Below are 17,657 nucleotides of genomic sequence, written 5' to 3'. Positions count from 1 at the left end.
GGGGGACAATCAAAATAGATTTTACTACAATCCTGGCGGCAGCACATTCAGTGCATTTTCTGGTGTTGCTGCTCAGATTCTGTGTCCCGTTCAAGCCTTGACTGAAAAGCTTTCTGTGTGGAGTTTGCATGTTATCCTGTCTTCATGTGTTTCGACTTCACCCACCTTCCAGAGACGTACTGGCTAGGTGTGATAGTGATACTCTGTTCTATATTGTAATACTAGTAATGGGTAGATTTTTGGGTTTCTTTTTTAATTGCAATTCAACACTCAATAGGTTAGACATACATAGTATCTATGACTTGGAAAATTCCATATTATATTGACTATTTAAACTTACAATGTGCCCATTTAGAGCTACGAGTTTGTATTGAATTACTGTAAAATACTTAAATTACAGCACAACTGTAATGAATTTAATTTAATTAATTTGCGCCTCTCCTTGAATAAGATCAACCAGGCTAATTATTGAAATTATTTTACAATGCATGAAATCTTATCTTTTTAAATAGCAGAATAAATTATTGGTCATGAGATATCCGTTTACATTTTTATTTGGAATTAAGAATATTATTAAGAATAAAACGAACAAAGCTGGGACACCTATTTTTAAAAATTGAAGTAGATTTCACTTCTTGTGTTTAATTTTCCAGGTTGTTTTTGTCCCCGAAATCTATAGTGTATTGACAAAAATGATATACATCAGACTAAATCCTATAATTGCATTATGAATTCCATGAAATTTTAAGTACTGCACCGTATCAATATTTGCCAAATTAAATAATAATGATGATAGATGGACAGGCAATTATGATTCATACTGTATGTATTGCCCGCGTTCAGGAGAAAAAAAAACGTAAAGGTCCAAAATTATTTGGCAGCTTCGTATCAAGTGTATAAAGGACTCCAATCATTATGTTAACCGGTAACAATCTTTGGTTTCAGATTTCAGATTATGACTGGTATGCACATACATAAAGTACATACTTCTGGAGTCTCAATTTGTAGAGGTGCACACTGCACGATTGTGTCATTTTGGATATATTATCAGACAGAAAAAAACGGAGGGGGATAGTCGAGGACTGCTTCGGTCTAAATCGATTGGTTGTTGTTGTACTTTTTCTTAAAGAATCCGTCGTGGATTGGCTGTAGTGGCTGTCGATCACTACATTGACAGGTTCTGGATGTATAGTGTGAAATGAAACCAAAACTGCTTGTCTGTGACTTGCCAGAAACATATGAAAAGATACATTCTCTCAAATACAGGTTTAACGGAAACGAAAATGTAGAGGTAAGTACTTGTGAAGGACAACCTGCAAATTACCAACCGCACTGCCGTGTTTATGTAATGGTTTACGGATCTACATTACATGTACATTCGATTTACCTATGACAGAAATGGATGTCAGTGACTTCACTGTAGGTTTTACATTAAACATAATTTTATCGATATAAGTGTATTGTTCATAACGACATGTAATACAGTTGCCAAGTAAATAATAGATGTGGTCGAATGTGGACAGATTATGGGATTTACAATAACACGAACCAAATCATACTGCGATGCACAGCTCTCCAGACCAGTGTGACTTCGTGTGTAAATAATGATTTGAAGACATTAGATTATCTAGAGGAGATGTAATTCACTGTGTTGTTTTTATTCCACAGACGCAGTTTATGAGGCTAGGACTGGAATTTTAAACAGGTCGATTGAAATGCAAGAGGTAAGAGGTTGGAGTTGAGCTAGGAAAATCTTGTCGGAAAGGAAACTGGACCTTCGTTCGGAAAAAGAGAAAGGATACCGCACTCGTCTGCTTTTCTGTTTTCGTTTTAACATGACATAGTGTTGACCCGATTGAGGGTGCTGTGTGTCCACTAATTACTCCAAACGCCTGTCCAAAAGGAGTGTCGCGACTTAGGAGTTTGGCGTCTTTGTTAAATTGATATTTTTAAGAGAGTTCGGCTAATATAATACACCAGGTAATGAGAAAGCGATTATTACAAAACGCAGACGGATTAAGGAGTGCTGGCGATCGTTGTGTGGGTGGTGTGCAAAGCAGGCCAATCCGATTCAGCAACCCTGCTGCAGAAACTAACTTAGTTGTTTACCATTGTGGCTTTGGCTGGTGATAGAGGTATTCAGAGAGAATCAGAAAACGGAAAGTATGTCCATGACGTTTGTCGTTTTATATATTACGGTCTGAAATTTGTATTGGCGTTTAGTGCAAAGATCCATCTGTAGAAGTACCTGCTCAGATTCACCAGTCGATAGCATAGTTACAGCTCTGCACTAGTAGTAGAGACGCAATTTACTCTTCAGAGAAGTCAGGGCTGTTCTCACCAGTTCGCGAGAAAAAGCTTGCGCTTGCTATACTATAGTGTATTTATCCAAGTTTTCCTTTTCACTTTTGTTCCCTCTCTGCAGGGAGAATATCATACAGTTTTATAAACAACAGACTTTTAGGGTTACCCGCCTTCTCACCACAAAAATGAATAATACAGTATTTTTGCAAACCAATAATGTTTCAGTAAAATGTACAATAATTAATACATTCTGCAGAAAAAACACCAAAAGAAACTAGACAGAAAGCTAGAAACATTATAAACCAAATACAAATCATGACGGTAAGAATAAAGGTAATTTTAAGAAATCATCCTTGTTACATGAAGTGATATTCAGCATGATTAAAGGTTTATTTGTGTCTCCTCCATTTTACATGGTTCAACAAATCCAACTCCTCCCACAAGTGTTTGGAACATAGAAGAGGCATTAGCACAAGGTGGTGACTTCAGAAAGACTAAAAGATCAAGGATATGTGTGTAATAAGTCACCTCCTTGTTTTATACTTCTTTGGTTATAGTTTTAAACTATCCCTTGGTTATCTCCTCATTTTGATGGAGGTCCCAGCCTCCTCATGCTACGACCATGGGGTCAAATCTTACTATACTTAAATACTCAACAAACATCCTCAAACTTTGAATTGATTTTTTATTGGGTTGGTTATTCTCAGCATGACAAAGATTGAGAGTCCAGTCTCACAGAAGTTGAATTGCTTCAGTTATTTTCTTGTGGACCTAAATGATTACATCATCACATGCAATACAGAAAACTAGCTGATTGATTCTTTGGCTTCAGAAGAGCTGGCAAAAATGAAATCATTTCTTTTTTGAAGCAAGCAAAGTACTTATCATTACACTTCTGAAACTGATTTAAAAGGATTTAAACTCATACATATTCATATAAAAACACCTACAAATAAAAAAAGGAGAAAGGAAAGGAGATTCATAATATTTCTTTTACAGAATACTATCCATTTGTCAAACTTAAGGATTTTGGAGGCTTAACTGTTTCTCTTTACTAAACTGTTTATGTTGTCTACAGACAAGGGACTTTAGACTGGGACTTCTGAAATTAAGCTTAAGCTTAAGATTACATGCAGAGTTCTGTAGCTGTCCCTGTGTCTCCCACCCAGACGAGTAATGGCTCCGAATGAGGCATGGTGTGGAATGAGACAGTAACATGGCCCACTTTGACACCGAGTACCAGCGTCTGGAGGCTTCTTACAATGACTCGCCACCAGGGGAGGAGGACATGCTGGTGCATGTCCCAGAGGGCAGCAAGTGTAAGCATCACCTCTTTTCATTCACTTTACCCTGGAGATTGTGTTTTCTTAATCCTTCATTTTCCTTCCATTAGGTACCCGTGTAGGGCAAAACCTACTGGGCTTTGGCACCCTTCTAGTGATACCTGATTATTGTCACCTTTTTAAAATGTACATTCTTGAAGATGCAATGGTGCCAAATTATTGGAACCTGGGGAAGAAAGCTCAGCCTTTCTACATATTTCATTATTGTTAATGTGCAGTGATATGTTTTACTGTTATCATTTGAGTTCTGTGTTTGCTATAAAGGAATGTTGTGCTTTAAACAGTAAAACAACTGTAAATAACTGTTCTTCGTGTAAAAGACCAAGCCTAGCTTTAGCCAGAAGTACCATTATATTTAGTCAGTCGGAATACTGTCCAATAAATCACATGGCAATCTGTGAAAAAAAATATCCTTCTCTTTCTAATGGTTTTAGCTTCAGTGATGAATAAAGATGGTTTATAAAAGTTAATTCATTTATTGGTCTAATACATCTTACTGAATATACAGAGCACACATTGTGCAAAATTTTTTGTACTTGTTGATCCTGTTTAATAATGTACTCTTTTTTTCTTGCATGCAGCCCAGTGGCATCATATAGAAAACCTGGACCTCTTTTTTCAGAGAATATCCTTTTTGTGAAGCCCTGAATACACGGTTAACTCAGAACAGTGATCAGTTTTCCTATCTAGACTATTTTATTGTAGCACATGTATAGTCTGTTTGAGAGTTTTTATACAGCAAAAATGAATTGAAAGAAATAAGAGACACATACTGTAACTCCAACCAAAATTGTTTCAGTTTCTGTATCACCACATCATACACAATGTGCACATTGCTGAGGATGTGTTGAGAAACTGGGGGTGTTTTCCTCCTCACTACTCAGTCAAGGCAGAGTCTTCAGTCTTTTTGCCTCACAGAAGTTTTCACTTTCAAAATGAAGAAAATATATTTTATTTTGTAATAAAATCCTCACAAGCTGTTACTGGCATGGAAACTGTTGCACTGTTTACTGAACTATCCCCTTAACTTTGACATTCTACGTCTATAACCTGCACCAGAAAAATGGCTTCACATGTATGCTGCTTGGGGAGATCTTTGAGCTTGTGTGAGTACATTTAAGATATTTTAGTATACTTTAGATCTTTAGATTTCAAAATTCACAAATCATTTTTGTCTAAAGCCTTTATTTCCACTTTGATATTATTGATTGTTTTAGCAATGTTGTACTGGTGATTGGAAGGCCCTAAAACAATTCTCTTATAAAAAATACATTCTTCAAAATTAACGCTGAACTATATGTTTTACTTTGTCCAATTGATATTAACTGTTTCAACAGGTTATACATCTGTGATTATTAAACATTATTGTTATTTTCTGTCTCACAGGCAATTGGTATTTGTTGTCACCTTTACCGTGTTCCTGGCAAACTGCATTGATTATGACATTTTGTTTGCTAACAAAATGGTCAACCACACTCACCAGACACAGGAGACCTTTAAAGTCACACTTCCCGATGCATTTCTGCCTATGAATGTCTGCAGTTCCAGGTAAAACCAGCTTTATGCTTTAGAACGTCTCCTTTTGATGGCCTGTTCTAAACGTAGATGTACTTTTTGAGGTAATATTACCCTTACAAATGGCTCCAAATGACTCCCTTTTGTTTCATATAATGTCATGACTATGTCATGTTTTGGGTCAAGTCATTGATAAAGGGACTTTTTTTAGTGTCATTAAAGTGTTACTGTTTAAAATTTTTTGAAGTTAATTTTACTGTACTTCACAAAGTCATGCTTTGTTTTCATTCATAAAAAGATGAAATAATCTTGTGTCTTATCTCTTTTCCAGGATCCGAAACAATGTCTTTGTCATCTTCATTTTGATAATAGCTGGAGTGTTTTGGCTCCATCGCCTGGTTAAATTCATCTACAATATCTGTTGCTATTGGGAAATCCGTTCTTTCTACATCAATGCTTTGAGGATGTCCATGGTAGGGAATGTCCATTGTATTCCTGGAAAAGTTTTTTAACTTACTGCAAATTAATTTCAGCTTAGTCAAAAACATGTTCCTGTCAATAAAACTGCCAGCATATGCTGGAGAGAAAGTAGTAGCACACTATGACTCCATAGTCTCCATCTTACTAGTTTTCTTCTGATTATTGTTATTATAAATGTGTAAGGTCTATATTGATTAATAGAACTAAAAGTTCTGCAGTTTATTGTTGGGTTGTGGATTTTTAAGAGTGTCTTTTTGAAGAGTTAGCTGTACATTTGAATTCTATACACTTCCAAGATTGAAAGATGACCTCTGATTTGGGCATCAGTTTACAGAATCTGAGGAACTCTTGAGCTGAATAAGAACTTGGAAATGTACAGTGTATCCTAACACTAGCCACAATTGCATAACATAACAGAACATCTGATCATGCATTCATAAAAATGTGCATGGAAATCACTAAATTATAAATTGAGCTAACTGAAACCAAATTCTTTTTTTTAGGATTCTTTAAGGATTGCCCTGAAACTTTTAATTTCTATTTACTATTTTTTTTGCACACCCAGTCAAAGTACCATACTCCTGTTTCTTGATTATAGCCCATGCTGAGTAGCTGTTTAAACCTAATTAAATGTGTGCAATTGATGTAAGAAGTGCATTAGGACTGTGCAAAGTTCAGGATTCTTCATCCGTCTACTGTGGATTGATGTCTACAGTGGATAAAAGTACTGTGCAGAAAGTTTATTGCAAAATGGCAATATAAACTGAAACACAGATTTTGATTTTTCACAAGGAACATCTCAGTCCTTTTTACTTTGCATTTACAATGCCATCATGAGCCAGCAATCCCACAGTACAGATCTTCATGATATTAGATGTGCAGTATGGTCATCAGCACCTATACTGTAAGTGTTTCATTCAGTGGCACTGTGAACAAATATATTTGCATTCTACTACCTGTTGTTACATCCAGAGCAAATAATGTACTACAAAGTTTGATGTCTTTGAAATGCGCCTGATCTTGGAGTATTATTAACTTAAAATAAGTTAATTTCATTTATTATTTTTCACAATGGAGAAATATGAACTAGCTCTGATCTTGACCCCCACAGGCTGACCTGCCCTACTTCACATGGCAGGAGGTACAGGCGAGGATCATCGAGATCCAGAAGGAGCACCAGATCTGCATCCACAAGAAGGAGCTGACTGAGCTGGACATCTACCATCGCATCCTGCGCTTCAAGAACTATATGGTCGCCATGGTCAACAAGTCCCTGCTGCCCATCCGATTTCGTGTGCCTGTCCTGGGTGACGCCGTCTTCTACACCCGGGGACTCAAGTACAACTTCGAGCTAATCTTTTTCTGGGGCCCAGGCTCTCTCTTCGAGAATGAGTGGAGTCTGAAGCCTGAGTACAAGCGAGGTGGCAATCGACTGGAGCTGGCAGATAAGCTGAGCAACCGGATCCTATGGATCGGTGTGGCAAACCTACTACTGTGCCCTGTCATCCTGATCTGGCAGATCCTCTATGCTTTCTTTAGCTACACTGAGGTCATCAAGAGGGAACCTGGCAGTCTAGGTGCCCGCTGCTGGTCCCTCTATGGGCGCTGCTACCTGCGCCATTTCAACGAGCTGGATCATGAGCTCATGTCCCGGCTCAGCAAGGGCTACAAGGCTTCCTCCAAGTACATGAACTGCTTTATGTCACCGCTGCTCACTGTGGTGGCCAAGAATGTGGCCTTCTTTGCTGGATCTATCCTGGCTGTGCTCATTGCTCTCACCATCTATGATGAGGATGTGCTGGCTGTGGAGCATGTGCTGACCAGCATCACCCTACTGGGCATCTGTGTCACTATCTGCAGGTGAGTTTGCCCAGCTGTCAGGAAAGTGAGTCTAAACTGAGGTTTAAAAAATTGAGTCTTAGAAATGTTTAAGGGACTATAGACTGTTGTCTCATTTTCAGATTTATATAAGTAAAACTTGCGGCAGAGCTCCTTAGAAGAAATGTCATTTTTTTACTCTTGGGGCAGCATAGTGTAGTGTCTATGGCTCGGTATTCATAACTAGAAGGTTTTAAGTCCTTGCTGTAGACACTGTCGTTGTATCCTTGAGTAAGATCATTTATCATACAAGCATTTCTGGTGGTATACCAGTAAAGGACTAGCATCCAATTGAAAACAGGGAAAATCTATTAAAAAAAGACCAGATGAGCATCAAGTCTTGAACATGAGCCTTCTTTCCAGTGATAATGCCTAAATGAAGAGCATGTAATTCTCGTGTAATCTTACTGAGTATGGAATACAGGTTTCAACAATAAGCTTATTATGAAGAGAAATACCATTCTGAGTCTTCAAAAGTTTACTTTTGAGTCTTTTATGAGTTAATTGCTGTTGTACCATAGTCCATTTCTACTGCTTAATTGCAGGTCCTTTATCCCAGACAAGCACATGGTGTTTTGCCCAGAACAGCTACTGAAGGTGATCTTAGCCCATATCCACTACATGCCTGACCACTGGCAGGGAAACGCCCATCGCTATGAGACTCGTGACGAGTTTGCACAGCTCTTCCAGTACAAAGCTGTGAGTAAGAGAATGCAGGAAACTGTAGACTTTGTGTTTGGTTAACTTTGGAACCTTTGAGATAATTAAGAACTGTCCAGTGTACCGTGATGCACATTATAAGGTGTTTCCAGATCAAGATGAAATTGGGCTTACAAATCCTAATTTTACAGGCCAAAACATCTATTACTATAATTATATTTTCTTTTCAGAAATCTACACCTTACCTCAAATGATTATTAAAAAAACTTGTAACTGGGGATAAGTTGCTGAGGTTGAATTATTGTGGTCCTTCTAGTATTGCTGGGTTGAACTGAAAACCTAGCCTTCTCAACAAAAGCAGAGGATTCTAAAAGGATTGAACAATCCCCTGCCTCTTTTTCCATATTTGTTCTTGAAGGATTCATAAGAACATAAGAAAGGTTACAAAGGAGAGGAGACCATTAGGCCCACACATCCTGTTTGGTAGTTATTAGTTAATTGACCCAGGGATCTGATCCAGCCATTTCTTGAAAATACAACCGTTAGGGTACTGCCTAAGTACTGCAAAGTTGATTGATTAAGCATTCTGTAATCTAGATCATTTACACAATTAAGACAAGCAGTGGCTCTAATACAGCCTGCAGTACTCCACTAATTACATCACCCAAATTTCAGTATTTACCCCTTACTTGTGAATACTCAGATATTAAATGTATAAAAATAAAATCAAACAAATTATTCTAATTATCTGTTTAATAACCACATTTTTAACATTTAATTTCATTAACACTTTCATTTTCCTGTTAGGTGTTCATTCTGGAGGAGCTAGTGAGCCCAGTGATAACTCCTCTCATTCTGATCTTCTGTCTGCGCCGGAAATCCCTGGAGATCATCGACTTCTTCCGCAACTTCACGGTGGAGGTGGTGGGAGTGGGGGACACTTGTTCTTTCGCACAGATGGATGTCCGGCAGCACGGCCACCCGGCAGTAAGAGCTTTGGGCTTTGAAGGGCGCTATGTTTGACCAGGCTTTGCCAGTCCCAGACTGTTGGAGAGAAGTTGTTTTAGACATTACTGCTGGCTCATTTTGTCTGATTCATTTATCATTTTTTTCATGGTGTTGATATCTTTCATGTGTTTAAAACACATCAGACTACGGTCATACAGTACATGCTCCTAGGAATCCAGTGAAATTTACAAAGCATGCTGCATAGACTTTATTGGTTTTGCAGCAAACTATAACATTACAAATAGGCATCAATGATGAAACCTTCTTCTCTATTTTCAAAGCTCTCATTGTTCACTTAGTAGCATGTCATTATATTTTGAGTTTTTACACTCATTATTACATATAGGTTATGTGTATACTGTATACAGTATTGGTATAATTATTTCATTGCAGTCAGTCTGTTATGTCTTTGACTGTAACTTACGTGCTGTCCTATAGTGGATGTCAGCTGGGAAGACCGAGGCCTCAATCTACCAGCAGGCGGAGGATGGGAAAACAGAGCTGTCTCTCATGCATTTTGCCATCACCAACCCACACTGGCAGCCTCCTCGCGAGAGCACACACTTCATCAGCCAGCTCAAGGAGAGGGTGCAGCGCGAGGCAGCTAGCGCGCCACTGCCAGAGAACCACCTCTTCAGCTCAATCCAGTCGGAGTCTGAGGTACACAGGCTTACAGTCTTGCTGCCTGTCCTTTTATTTTATGCTAGTTTGTCTATCACCACACTTGCAACTTATAGGGCAACTTCCCATAGTTACAATACAAGCGATTTATGGTGAAACATTTTTGACTTTGAAAATGTTTTTTCAAAAGCCACATGTGCTTATGGCTTGAATTTCTTTGAAATGTTAAAAATGAGAGGATGACATTAGATCCATTTGCATCTTATTTGCACCTATTTGTACCTTATTAGTCCAAAGAACTCATCCAGATATTTCTTGAAGGATCCCAGGCAAATGGCTTAGACACCACGGCTGGGTAATTTGTTCCAGACATACATGACTCTTTCCAGCGAAGCATGCCTCTTATTTTTAGCTCCTCTTAGTTTCCACAAGTGCCCTTGCACCTTTTTTTCCCACTGTTGAGCACAAAGTTACCCATAGAACGGGCTTCGTCAGTTCCTTTAAGATTCTTCTTTATGCAATATTAACAAAAATGTTTTTCCCTGTGTGCTACTTTGCAATGCAGGTCCAATTTTCATACACAGTATCTGCCCAGTGCATTGTGTAATCTTTACTTCCCTTGATTCCAATTTTACACTTTATATTGGATGCCCAACATTTTGTCAGACATTTCTAGCACTTCTCCGCATGATCTAAAGGAGAACTCTTCCAAGTGTGGTACTAATATTGCATTTTTAAGTCATTATTAGGTTTACATAACAGTACTACAAATAACATTTGTAGTGCAAGCATCCCACTACAAGGTGGGTTTGTTTCAGTGGTTAATATATTTCACATTAAGATGTTCAGCAGAGAACCTCTGTATTTACCCAGGGTTTTCAAAAGACCACACTGCTCGTTTCTGTCTTACAGCCTCACAGTCTGATCGCTAACCTTCTGGTGGGACCCCCATCTCTGCTGTCGCTCCAGATGGGCCGGGAGGGTCCTGTGGCCAATCAAGTCTCAAGCACAGCTGGCAGTGACGTGGCCTCGGCCCTGCGCTCCCTCTCCCCTCTGAGCACCAGCCAGCATCTCCGGGGGAGCTACACCTCCACACGTCTGCCCCGCAGCGACCTGGCCCCTCTCACAGGGACCAGAGCCATGGCGGGCTCAGGGTAAGAGCACACGCCTGACCTCGGGCTCATTTTACAAAACAGTCATGTGCAGAAGCAATAATTACATTGAAAAAGGAGATTAATCCTTTTGGATCATGTACTATACTAAAAACCGACTAATACTAAAAGCATATCTTAAATCTTTTAGAAAAACATTCAGTAACACAGGTGTTTTCTATTCTGACAATAAAGAACTGATGCCCACACAGCCAGCTCTGGCAGCAGCGCGTGGGAGGGTCAGCTGACCAGCCTGGTCCTCTCTGAGTATGCCTCTACAGAGATGAGCATTCACGCACTCTACATGCATGAGGTATGGTCCTTCAATAGAAAATAAAAAATACTCTTTACCCTGTGTTCCAACAATGCTTAAAATTGCAGAGCCCACAGATGGCCATTTCCATTGTTTGTGCTCATATAGTAGGTTGCACCATTTAGTGAAAGCATCATACAACAGTTGTAAATAAAATTGTGATTTATTTCTTAAAGTACTAGTCTTTTCTAGACCTCTGAAAAAGAAATCAATTGGCGGCTTAAATGTAATTATTTTAAACTTGCACATACAATGTACAGTATACTGTGGAACATTACAGCAACAGTTCCAGAGGTAGGATGCACATGCACTGAGGGTGTAGCCTGTAGCTTCCTCTTTTGTGAGTGTATTGTGATAGAGCATTTTTGAATTTACAGGGTTAATGTGCTGGTGGTTGTCACTAGTGTGACGATAACACTATCGTCCTAGACTGCTCCTTCTTAATGATGGAGCTATAATTAGAGAGTTATAATTAGTAGGGAGTTATAATCAATGACTATTAATTATGTGGGACTGAGGCATGTCAATAAAAATTCTAGGGTTGGGTGGAGGATTGGATATTTTTTTTGTAGATTTTGTTTTTAAAAAGTCCTGCTGTTTGCTAGGACAGCATGGTCTATGCCTTTTCTATGGTATATGCTCCTGTTTAACTGGTCATCTTCTCCTGTTTTTTTCTTTTCCATGTGAGCTTCCACTCTTGCTTATTTTTTTCTATGTATCCTATCATTTTGTTCTCAAACAAGTAGAGATTTATTTTTTAAAAGTCCAAATTTTCTTTCCCAGTATGATGAACTGAAAAGGATTCATTTCAGGGACAATGTTAGTACTTGATGGTGTTCAGAATATTGCATATCTTGACATCTGAGACCACCAATTGGTGTTGGTCTTTAAGCAGGTCCACAAGCAGCACTCCAGAGCGGAGGTGTCACGGCACACATGGCACCGGCAGGAGAGTGACGAGAGCAGCGAGAGTGTTCCCGATGAGGGTGAGGCACTGCCCACCCTGCCTCGCTCCAACACCTTTCCCTCTGCTGCCACACACCGACAGGAGGGGGCGCCGCTGCACCCCACTGGGCAACGCCGCTATGGCGGAAACACAGGTACAGGGCATCAGGAGGTAGTGGGACAAGAAAACGGGAAGGACGATTGTGTAAGAAAAGAAGATAGCCTATGGGGGAAAAACTGAGGGAAAGGATTTCTTTATTGTAGTCTTGGTGGTGGTATTTACTTCTTGAATTCTTTGTTTTCCTACAAATATTGAGTAGATGCAGGAAGTGATTTTATGTACCATCTTATAATATAATAAAGTAAAAGTCCAGATTTAAAAGCCATGCTTTCAATTTGTTTTTCAAACTTTATATTAATGTATGCTAAACGTGTCGAGGCCTGTTGTTGAACTCCCACACCAAGGTCTACGAGATCACTTATGGACGGCCTCAGCAAGGGAAGAGAAGTTGTGATGCAATCTGTTTCATCTCCCTAGATATTCTCACCGGAGGAGCCAGAACCATTGCCAGGGGCCCCCGCCTCCCCATGGGCGGCTGGGCAGACGAGGCCCAAGCAGGACGGCACCATGACACCGTGCCAGAGGAGGGCTCTGAGGATGAGCTGCCCCCACAGATCCACAAGGTACCTTGTCAATCACAGGATCACCTATTATTAATTGAGCAGATGCTTGTATCCTAAGTAACTTACGTAGATGTTAATAACCTGTTTTTTTACAAACAAATCCAGTTACCTGTTTATACAGCTAGGTTTGCTGGAGCAATCTGGGTAAAGTAGCTTGCACAAGTGTACGCACAGCATTGTTCCCACCTGGGAGTTAAACAGTCCTCTGCTCAACAAGTCCAGAGGCCTAACCGCTACTCCACACAGCCACCTCCCTAGTCACTGCCTACTCATACAGTCTTTATTGTTTATGGGAAAGCTTAACAAAGAAAAAAGGCTCATATGTTGAATAATGCAGTTGTGTTTTATGATTCTTCTATAGGCTAACAACACAAGAATGTGTTCTATTATTGTGCTACATAGTGAAGTACAATAGGGTTGTCCCACTAACATTAATGTAATATGACCATGTAACACCTTTGGTTCACAACTGATAAGAGATTCAGACCAACACTCTTAAGAAATGTTCAGTTAGTGTTTGTCTGACTACAAATAGTGCCTATGTCAAGAGCATTACATTCACCAGCAGTGAATATCGTGTGCCTAATTAGGCTCTAATCAGTTTGAATTGTGTATATCTCAAAAGCTTTCTATGGGACAGAGACCTTTTGTATATGAGCTTTTAAATTCATGTGTTCTTCACCTGAACCTTACCCCAGCTACAGTACATCAGAACAGCACCTTAGTAGAGCTACAATAGACAGGGTAAATTAATGAGGCTGGGGCCCCATTCTTGATTCTAATGGGAAATTGGGAAAAAAGTTTATCTTTGGAAGGTGGATGGAAACCCATGTGAACAGATGCGCAAACATCCCTACATTCACACACTACAGAGCACTAAAACACACTGCTAAAAGTAGGCAACCTCTGGAGGAAGGTGAGTTAATTGTAATTGTGGAGGTTGCATCAGGGATGCTCATAATACACTGAATTGTACACAAGAGCCTTAGTAATGTTTTCTGATTGTTTTTGCCTCGGCTTCAGGTGACGTAACTGACATAACCATTCACCAAGAAAGTGATGGCTACACTTCCACGAGAACCTCAAGCACCATCAACAGAGACACATCCTCTCTATAGTTATCAACACTGTGGGACTGCAGGAACGTTTTGAGCAAAACTCTTGCAACTCTAGCATTCACCATTCTTTCTCCTATCTTTTCTGTTAGAAAAAATCTTTCAATGTTTTGTGTGGGGAGGGTGATGAGACATTATACTAATGAATACTCCTTACAGCCATATGAGACATTGACTGAAGTCAGTGCCAAAGTGGAGACTACCACACCAAGTGACTGTCTGTGTTCTTATGAAAAATGTTAGGTAATTGTGCTTTGAATCACTGCAAGAGCCAGGTTCCAGAGAAATTTGACATCTATTCTTAAAGTAAGGAATATGAATAGTTTTTTATGCCGTCCTGCCTCTTTAGGTCTTGGCAACCAAAGGTGACCCAATGAATTTGAAGTCATACAATAGTCCAAACAATTCAACAAAAACAGATTGTTATGTTGACAAATGGAAAAAAAATAATTCTAAAGAGAATATCTCAAATCAGTAGCATGTTGCAACTAAGGATAGATTATCATGTGAAACGTAATTGCTGTCATGTTTTATACAATTGAAGACAGTCAACCAGAGAAAATTATTAGATTAGGATTATTAGCAGGCCATGATTGGTAAAGGCCAATGGGAAATTTAGCCAGGACGCCAGGGTTACACCCCTACTCTTTTCGAGAAATGCCCTAAGATTTTTAATGATTACAGAGAGTCAGGACCTCAGTTTGACGTCACCTTTTTACAGTATTGTGTCCCCGTCCCTAATTTTTGAAAATTAAATTAATCAATGAGTCCAGTTTCTTCATTATAAATATCAATTAAGACTGGAGAAATAAACATTTCAAACATCTAGGCTCTCTAGCCTACTTAAACTGTCTTACTTGATGATGGGTTTATATGCAGTATTCCAAGCCACTGTGACTGCTGGTTTTGTACCATATGACCTCTAAATCATCCGTACTAAATGACATCCTTGATTAATTTCTGATGTATAGACACAGGTGGGACTGGTAAAGTGTTAAACAGTCCCACAATGAATATTACTGATTACAAATACCATTTAGCATTTTAACAACTGACAGCAAATTTAAAAATGACCCAAACAGAATATTAAATTAGCTTGTCATTATGTACTCAGCTGGAGCAAAAACCTAAAAAAGCTTAATAATAGCTTAACAACCAGTTTAACACCTTCTCCCAGCTCTTCCGTTTGTCATTCTTTAAAGAGTTCTGGAAAACCTGCAGACACTGGCTCTCCACTTGGCCCTTGAAGACACTGCAGTGCTCTTCCCAGCAGATGGCAATCCTCAGCAAACAGGAGAGCTGACCCTGGGGAAGTGCTGTACATATGTCTTGTGAACTAAGTACATTCAGAAGTTCAGTTAAATTAAGATATTTTATTTTTGCACTTTATTAATCTGGTATGGATAACTGTTAAGTTCTGGACCTGTGTTTTAGAAGGATGTTTATATACAAACCTATTCCATTTTTTTTAGTGATTTTTATATGACATTTCTAAATATGGCATGTTATCCTTGTAAAGACATGACACTGAAACTATCATTTTGCTAGTAGTGACTCTTCAAACAGTATATAATTACACATAAAGATAACGGTAATCTTAATGGCAAAAAATAGAAATGCAAAGTAATTCTTTGAATATATGTTAATACAAATAAGCAGCTTATATTTTGCAGTGTCCATGTGGAAGTACACACAGTACACAGTACACACAGCCTGTGCTGTGAGTAACTATAAAGTAAATGTTTTGATTTGGGAATAAGGATTTAATTTAAAAATTAAAAACTATCATTAAACTGACAACAGTTAATTGATCAGAAACTTTAAAAGTTTTTTTCAAGAAATTTGTCCTGAAATGCCTTCTTTCAAGTTAAAGCAGTCTTTTTGCAGCTGTGCTTTAGTTTAATAAATTGTGCCATATTTAGCAATGCTTAAAATTCCCCTATGCTTTCGAGAATTGTAATTTGTACGTATGTTCCGTTTGTAAAAACTGCTTAGAACCACTAAAAATCATAGCTAATATCATTGAGTGAAAGTAGCCCTGTGGTTACAGTATGTAGAGTACAAGCACATTCTTGAGATTAGGGAATTATGCAGTCAATAGAATGTTGTTGTTTGTCGAAATGTTTTCATCTATTCAAAATGCACTATTGTTTAAAAAATCTTAAGGATGTCTTTTACAGTCAGCATTTTTGGGAGGAACAGTTAGAGGGTTTTCAACTATATCTCCTGTTTTAAAAGTGCTTGATTATTGATTATTGTGAATATAAAAGGGTTCACAGAAACACGTCATAGGGTTTGAGGTATATAGGGCTTGGAGAGTTTACAGTGTTAGAAAATACAAATGAGAAGAGACTAAAAATATACACTGAAAATAAGAAGGGAATGGAGGGGAAACCATAAACTATAAGATAAACTTGAAAGTATGCTTCATTTTATGACTGAAAATCCAACTTGCTGGTTTGACTAACGCTTCTGTACTGAAGGAATTTTTTTACTTCAAACATTGTGAGGCCCAGTTTCTGATTAATCAATTCCATAATCCAAGTTTACAATTCTTAAATTCTAATAAAACCGTTTTTTTTGGCACTTGAGTTAACTTATAAACAAGTCACAGAAGTAATTGTTTTTTTCATAAGGGAAAGAGAAAATAACCCATAACTAAACCTAAATGAAGCGTTCCCAGTTGCAAATATGAACAATGGTGCCCACGGCCTTTGCACAACACCAATATGAATTGTTCCAAAGAGCTGTACAGACTTCAGCATAAAGTTAATTTTCAAAGGGGTGTGATAAGAGAATCCTAATGTAGAAATGTCTACACATTTCCTGTATTAAACTGAGGTTCTTGCTGCAGAAATATGGTTCTGAAATGTTTTGCCAGACAGTGCATGACTTGACTCCTTCAGCTGCTGTCATGGATGTGTGATAGTAGATAACATCAATCTGACATTTACTGTAGGTCAGATTAGTTTTCAAAACTCAAGTGTGACTATCAATAGTACTGTGCATAAATGTTTCTTTTTTATAGATTTAATGTCTGTATATTGCATATTTTGTACAGTTAGATATCCATTAATAAAACATATACAGTATAGTGAGTTTTTCTTCATTAAATGTGACTCAATGCCTTCAACGCCCTCACTGCCTCCAAATATTAGGATTTAGTACATTAGTCACAAAAAACTTTAAGCTATTCACTTAAAAACTTACTACTAATATCAGTCTTTAATAAACTTAAAATACACATACAAGGAGGTAAAATATTTTCCTTTAGATTTACATTTTCTTTTGCAGTATAATACACAACATTTTAAGAAAACAAAAAGCTGGATATTCCTTTTCACCACAACACACAACAAAACTTAATATGTTCTGTTTTTCCAACAGAAATGTCAAATTATACTAAATATTACATACATGGATATTGAAAAGCTCTGTTACATCTTTACCAGTACTTCCCTATTATAATGTTTATTTAAATCAAAAGTTATTGCAAACACAGTGAGCTATTGGCTCCTACGATTCACAAACCTACTCCTTTTGCAGACTCAATTTAACATAGTAAATTCCAAGATTAAGTGAAAACTATAATCCAGGTAGGCTTGCAGAACAGAAAACACCTCTATCTTCTAAAACTGCA

General features: G+C 38.2%; 3 protein-coding genes across 4 annotated transcripts in view; 2 read left to right on the top strand and 1 right to left on the bottom strand.

Moving 5' to 3' along the window:
* Positions 1 to 1,148: 1,148 nt before the first annotated feature.
* Positions 1,149 to 17,111, top strand: atg9a (ATG9 autophagy related 9 homolog A (S. cerevisiae)). 2 transcript variants are annotated; one of them, XM_088930377.1, is made up of 16 exons: positions 1,149 to 1,291; positions 1,669 to 1,724; positions 3,474 to 3,623; positions 4,229 to 4,272; positions 4,689 to 4,753; positions 5,034 to 5,195; positions 5,494 to 5,635; positions 6,754 to 7,502; positions 8,066 to 8,219; positions 8,988 to 9,167; positions 9,627 to 9,848; positions 10,722 to 10,963; positions 11,156 to 11,273; positions 12,169 to 12,373; positions 12,757 to 12,902; positions 13,926 to 17,111. In XM_088930377.1, exons 3-16 carry the CDS (start codon positions 3,521 to 3,523, stop codon positions 13,932 to 13,934), a joined length of 2,541 nt encoding a protein of 846 aa, XP_088786503.1. In that variant the 5' UTR covers positions 1,149 to 1,291; positions 1,669 to 1,724; positions 3,474 to 3,520; the 3' UTR covers positions 13,935 to 17,111. The 2 variants fall into 2 exon arrangements, with proteins under 2 accessions (XP_088786503.1, XP_088786502.1); XM_088930376.1 differs by having other exon boundaries at positions 1,170 to 1,291; positions 12,166 to 12,373.
* The window catches only part of LOC148821832 (uncharacterized), a 13,708-nt gene continuing 5,196 nt past the window's right edge, over positions 9,146 to 17,657 (bottom strand). Inside the window, exon 6 of the mRNA XM_088930381.1 lies at positions 9,146 to 9,224. Coding sequence (XP_088786507.1) covers positions 9,194 to 9,224 — 31 coding nt within the window. The 3' untranslated portion in view covers positions 9,146 to 9,193. The remainder of the gene's footprint in view (positions 9,225 to 17,657) is intronic.
* Positions 12,897 to 17,657, top strand: part of LOC148821831 (hatching enzyme 1.2-like) — a 25,893-nt gene continuing 21,132 nt past the window's right edge. Inside the window, exon 1 of the mRNA XM_088930380.1 lies at positions 12,897 to 12,902. The gene's annotated coding sequence lies outside the window, so the exon portion shown is untranslated. The remainder of the gene's footprint in view (positions 12,903 to 17,657) is intronic.

This window comes from Atractosteus spatula, chromosome 13, assembly GCF_055471065.1.
Source record: "Atractosteus spatula isolate fAtrSpa1 chromosome 13, fAtrSpa1.hap1, whole genome shotgun sequence".
Taxonomy (NCBI): Eukaryota; Metazoa; Chordata; class Actinopteri; order Semionotiformes; family Lepisosteidae; genus Atractosteus; species Atractosteus spatula.
The sequence above is the reverse complement of the archived record's forward strand: the minus strand, read 5'-3'. Positions and strand labels throughout refer to the sequence as shown.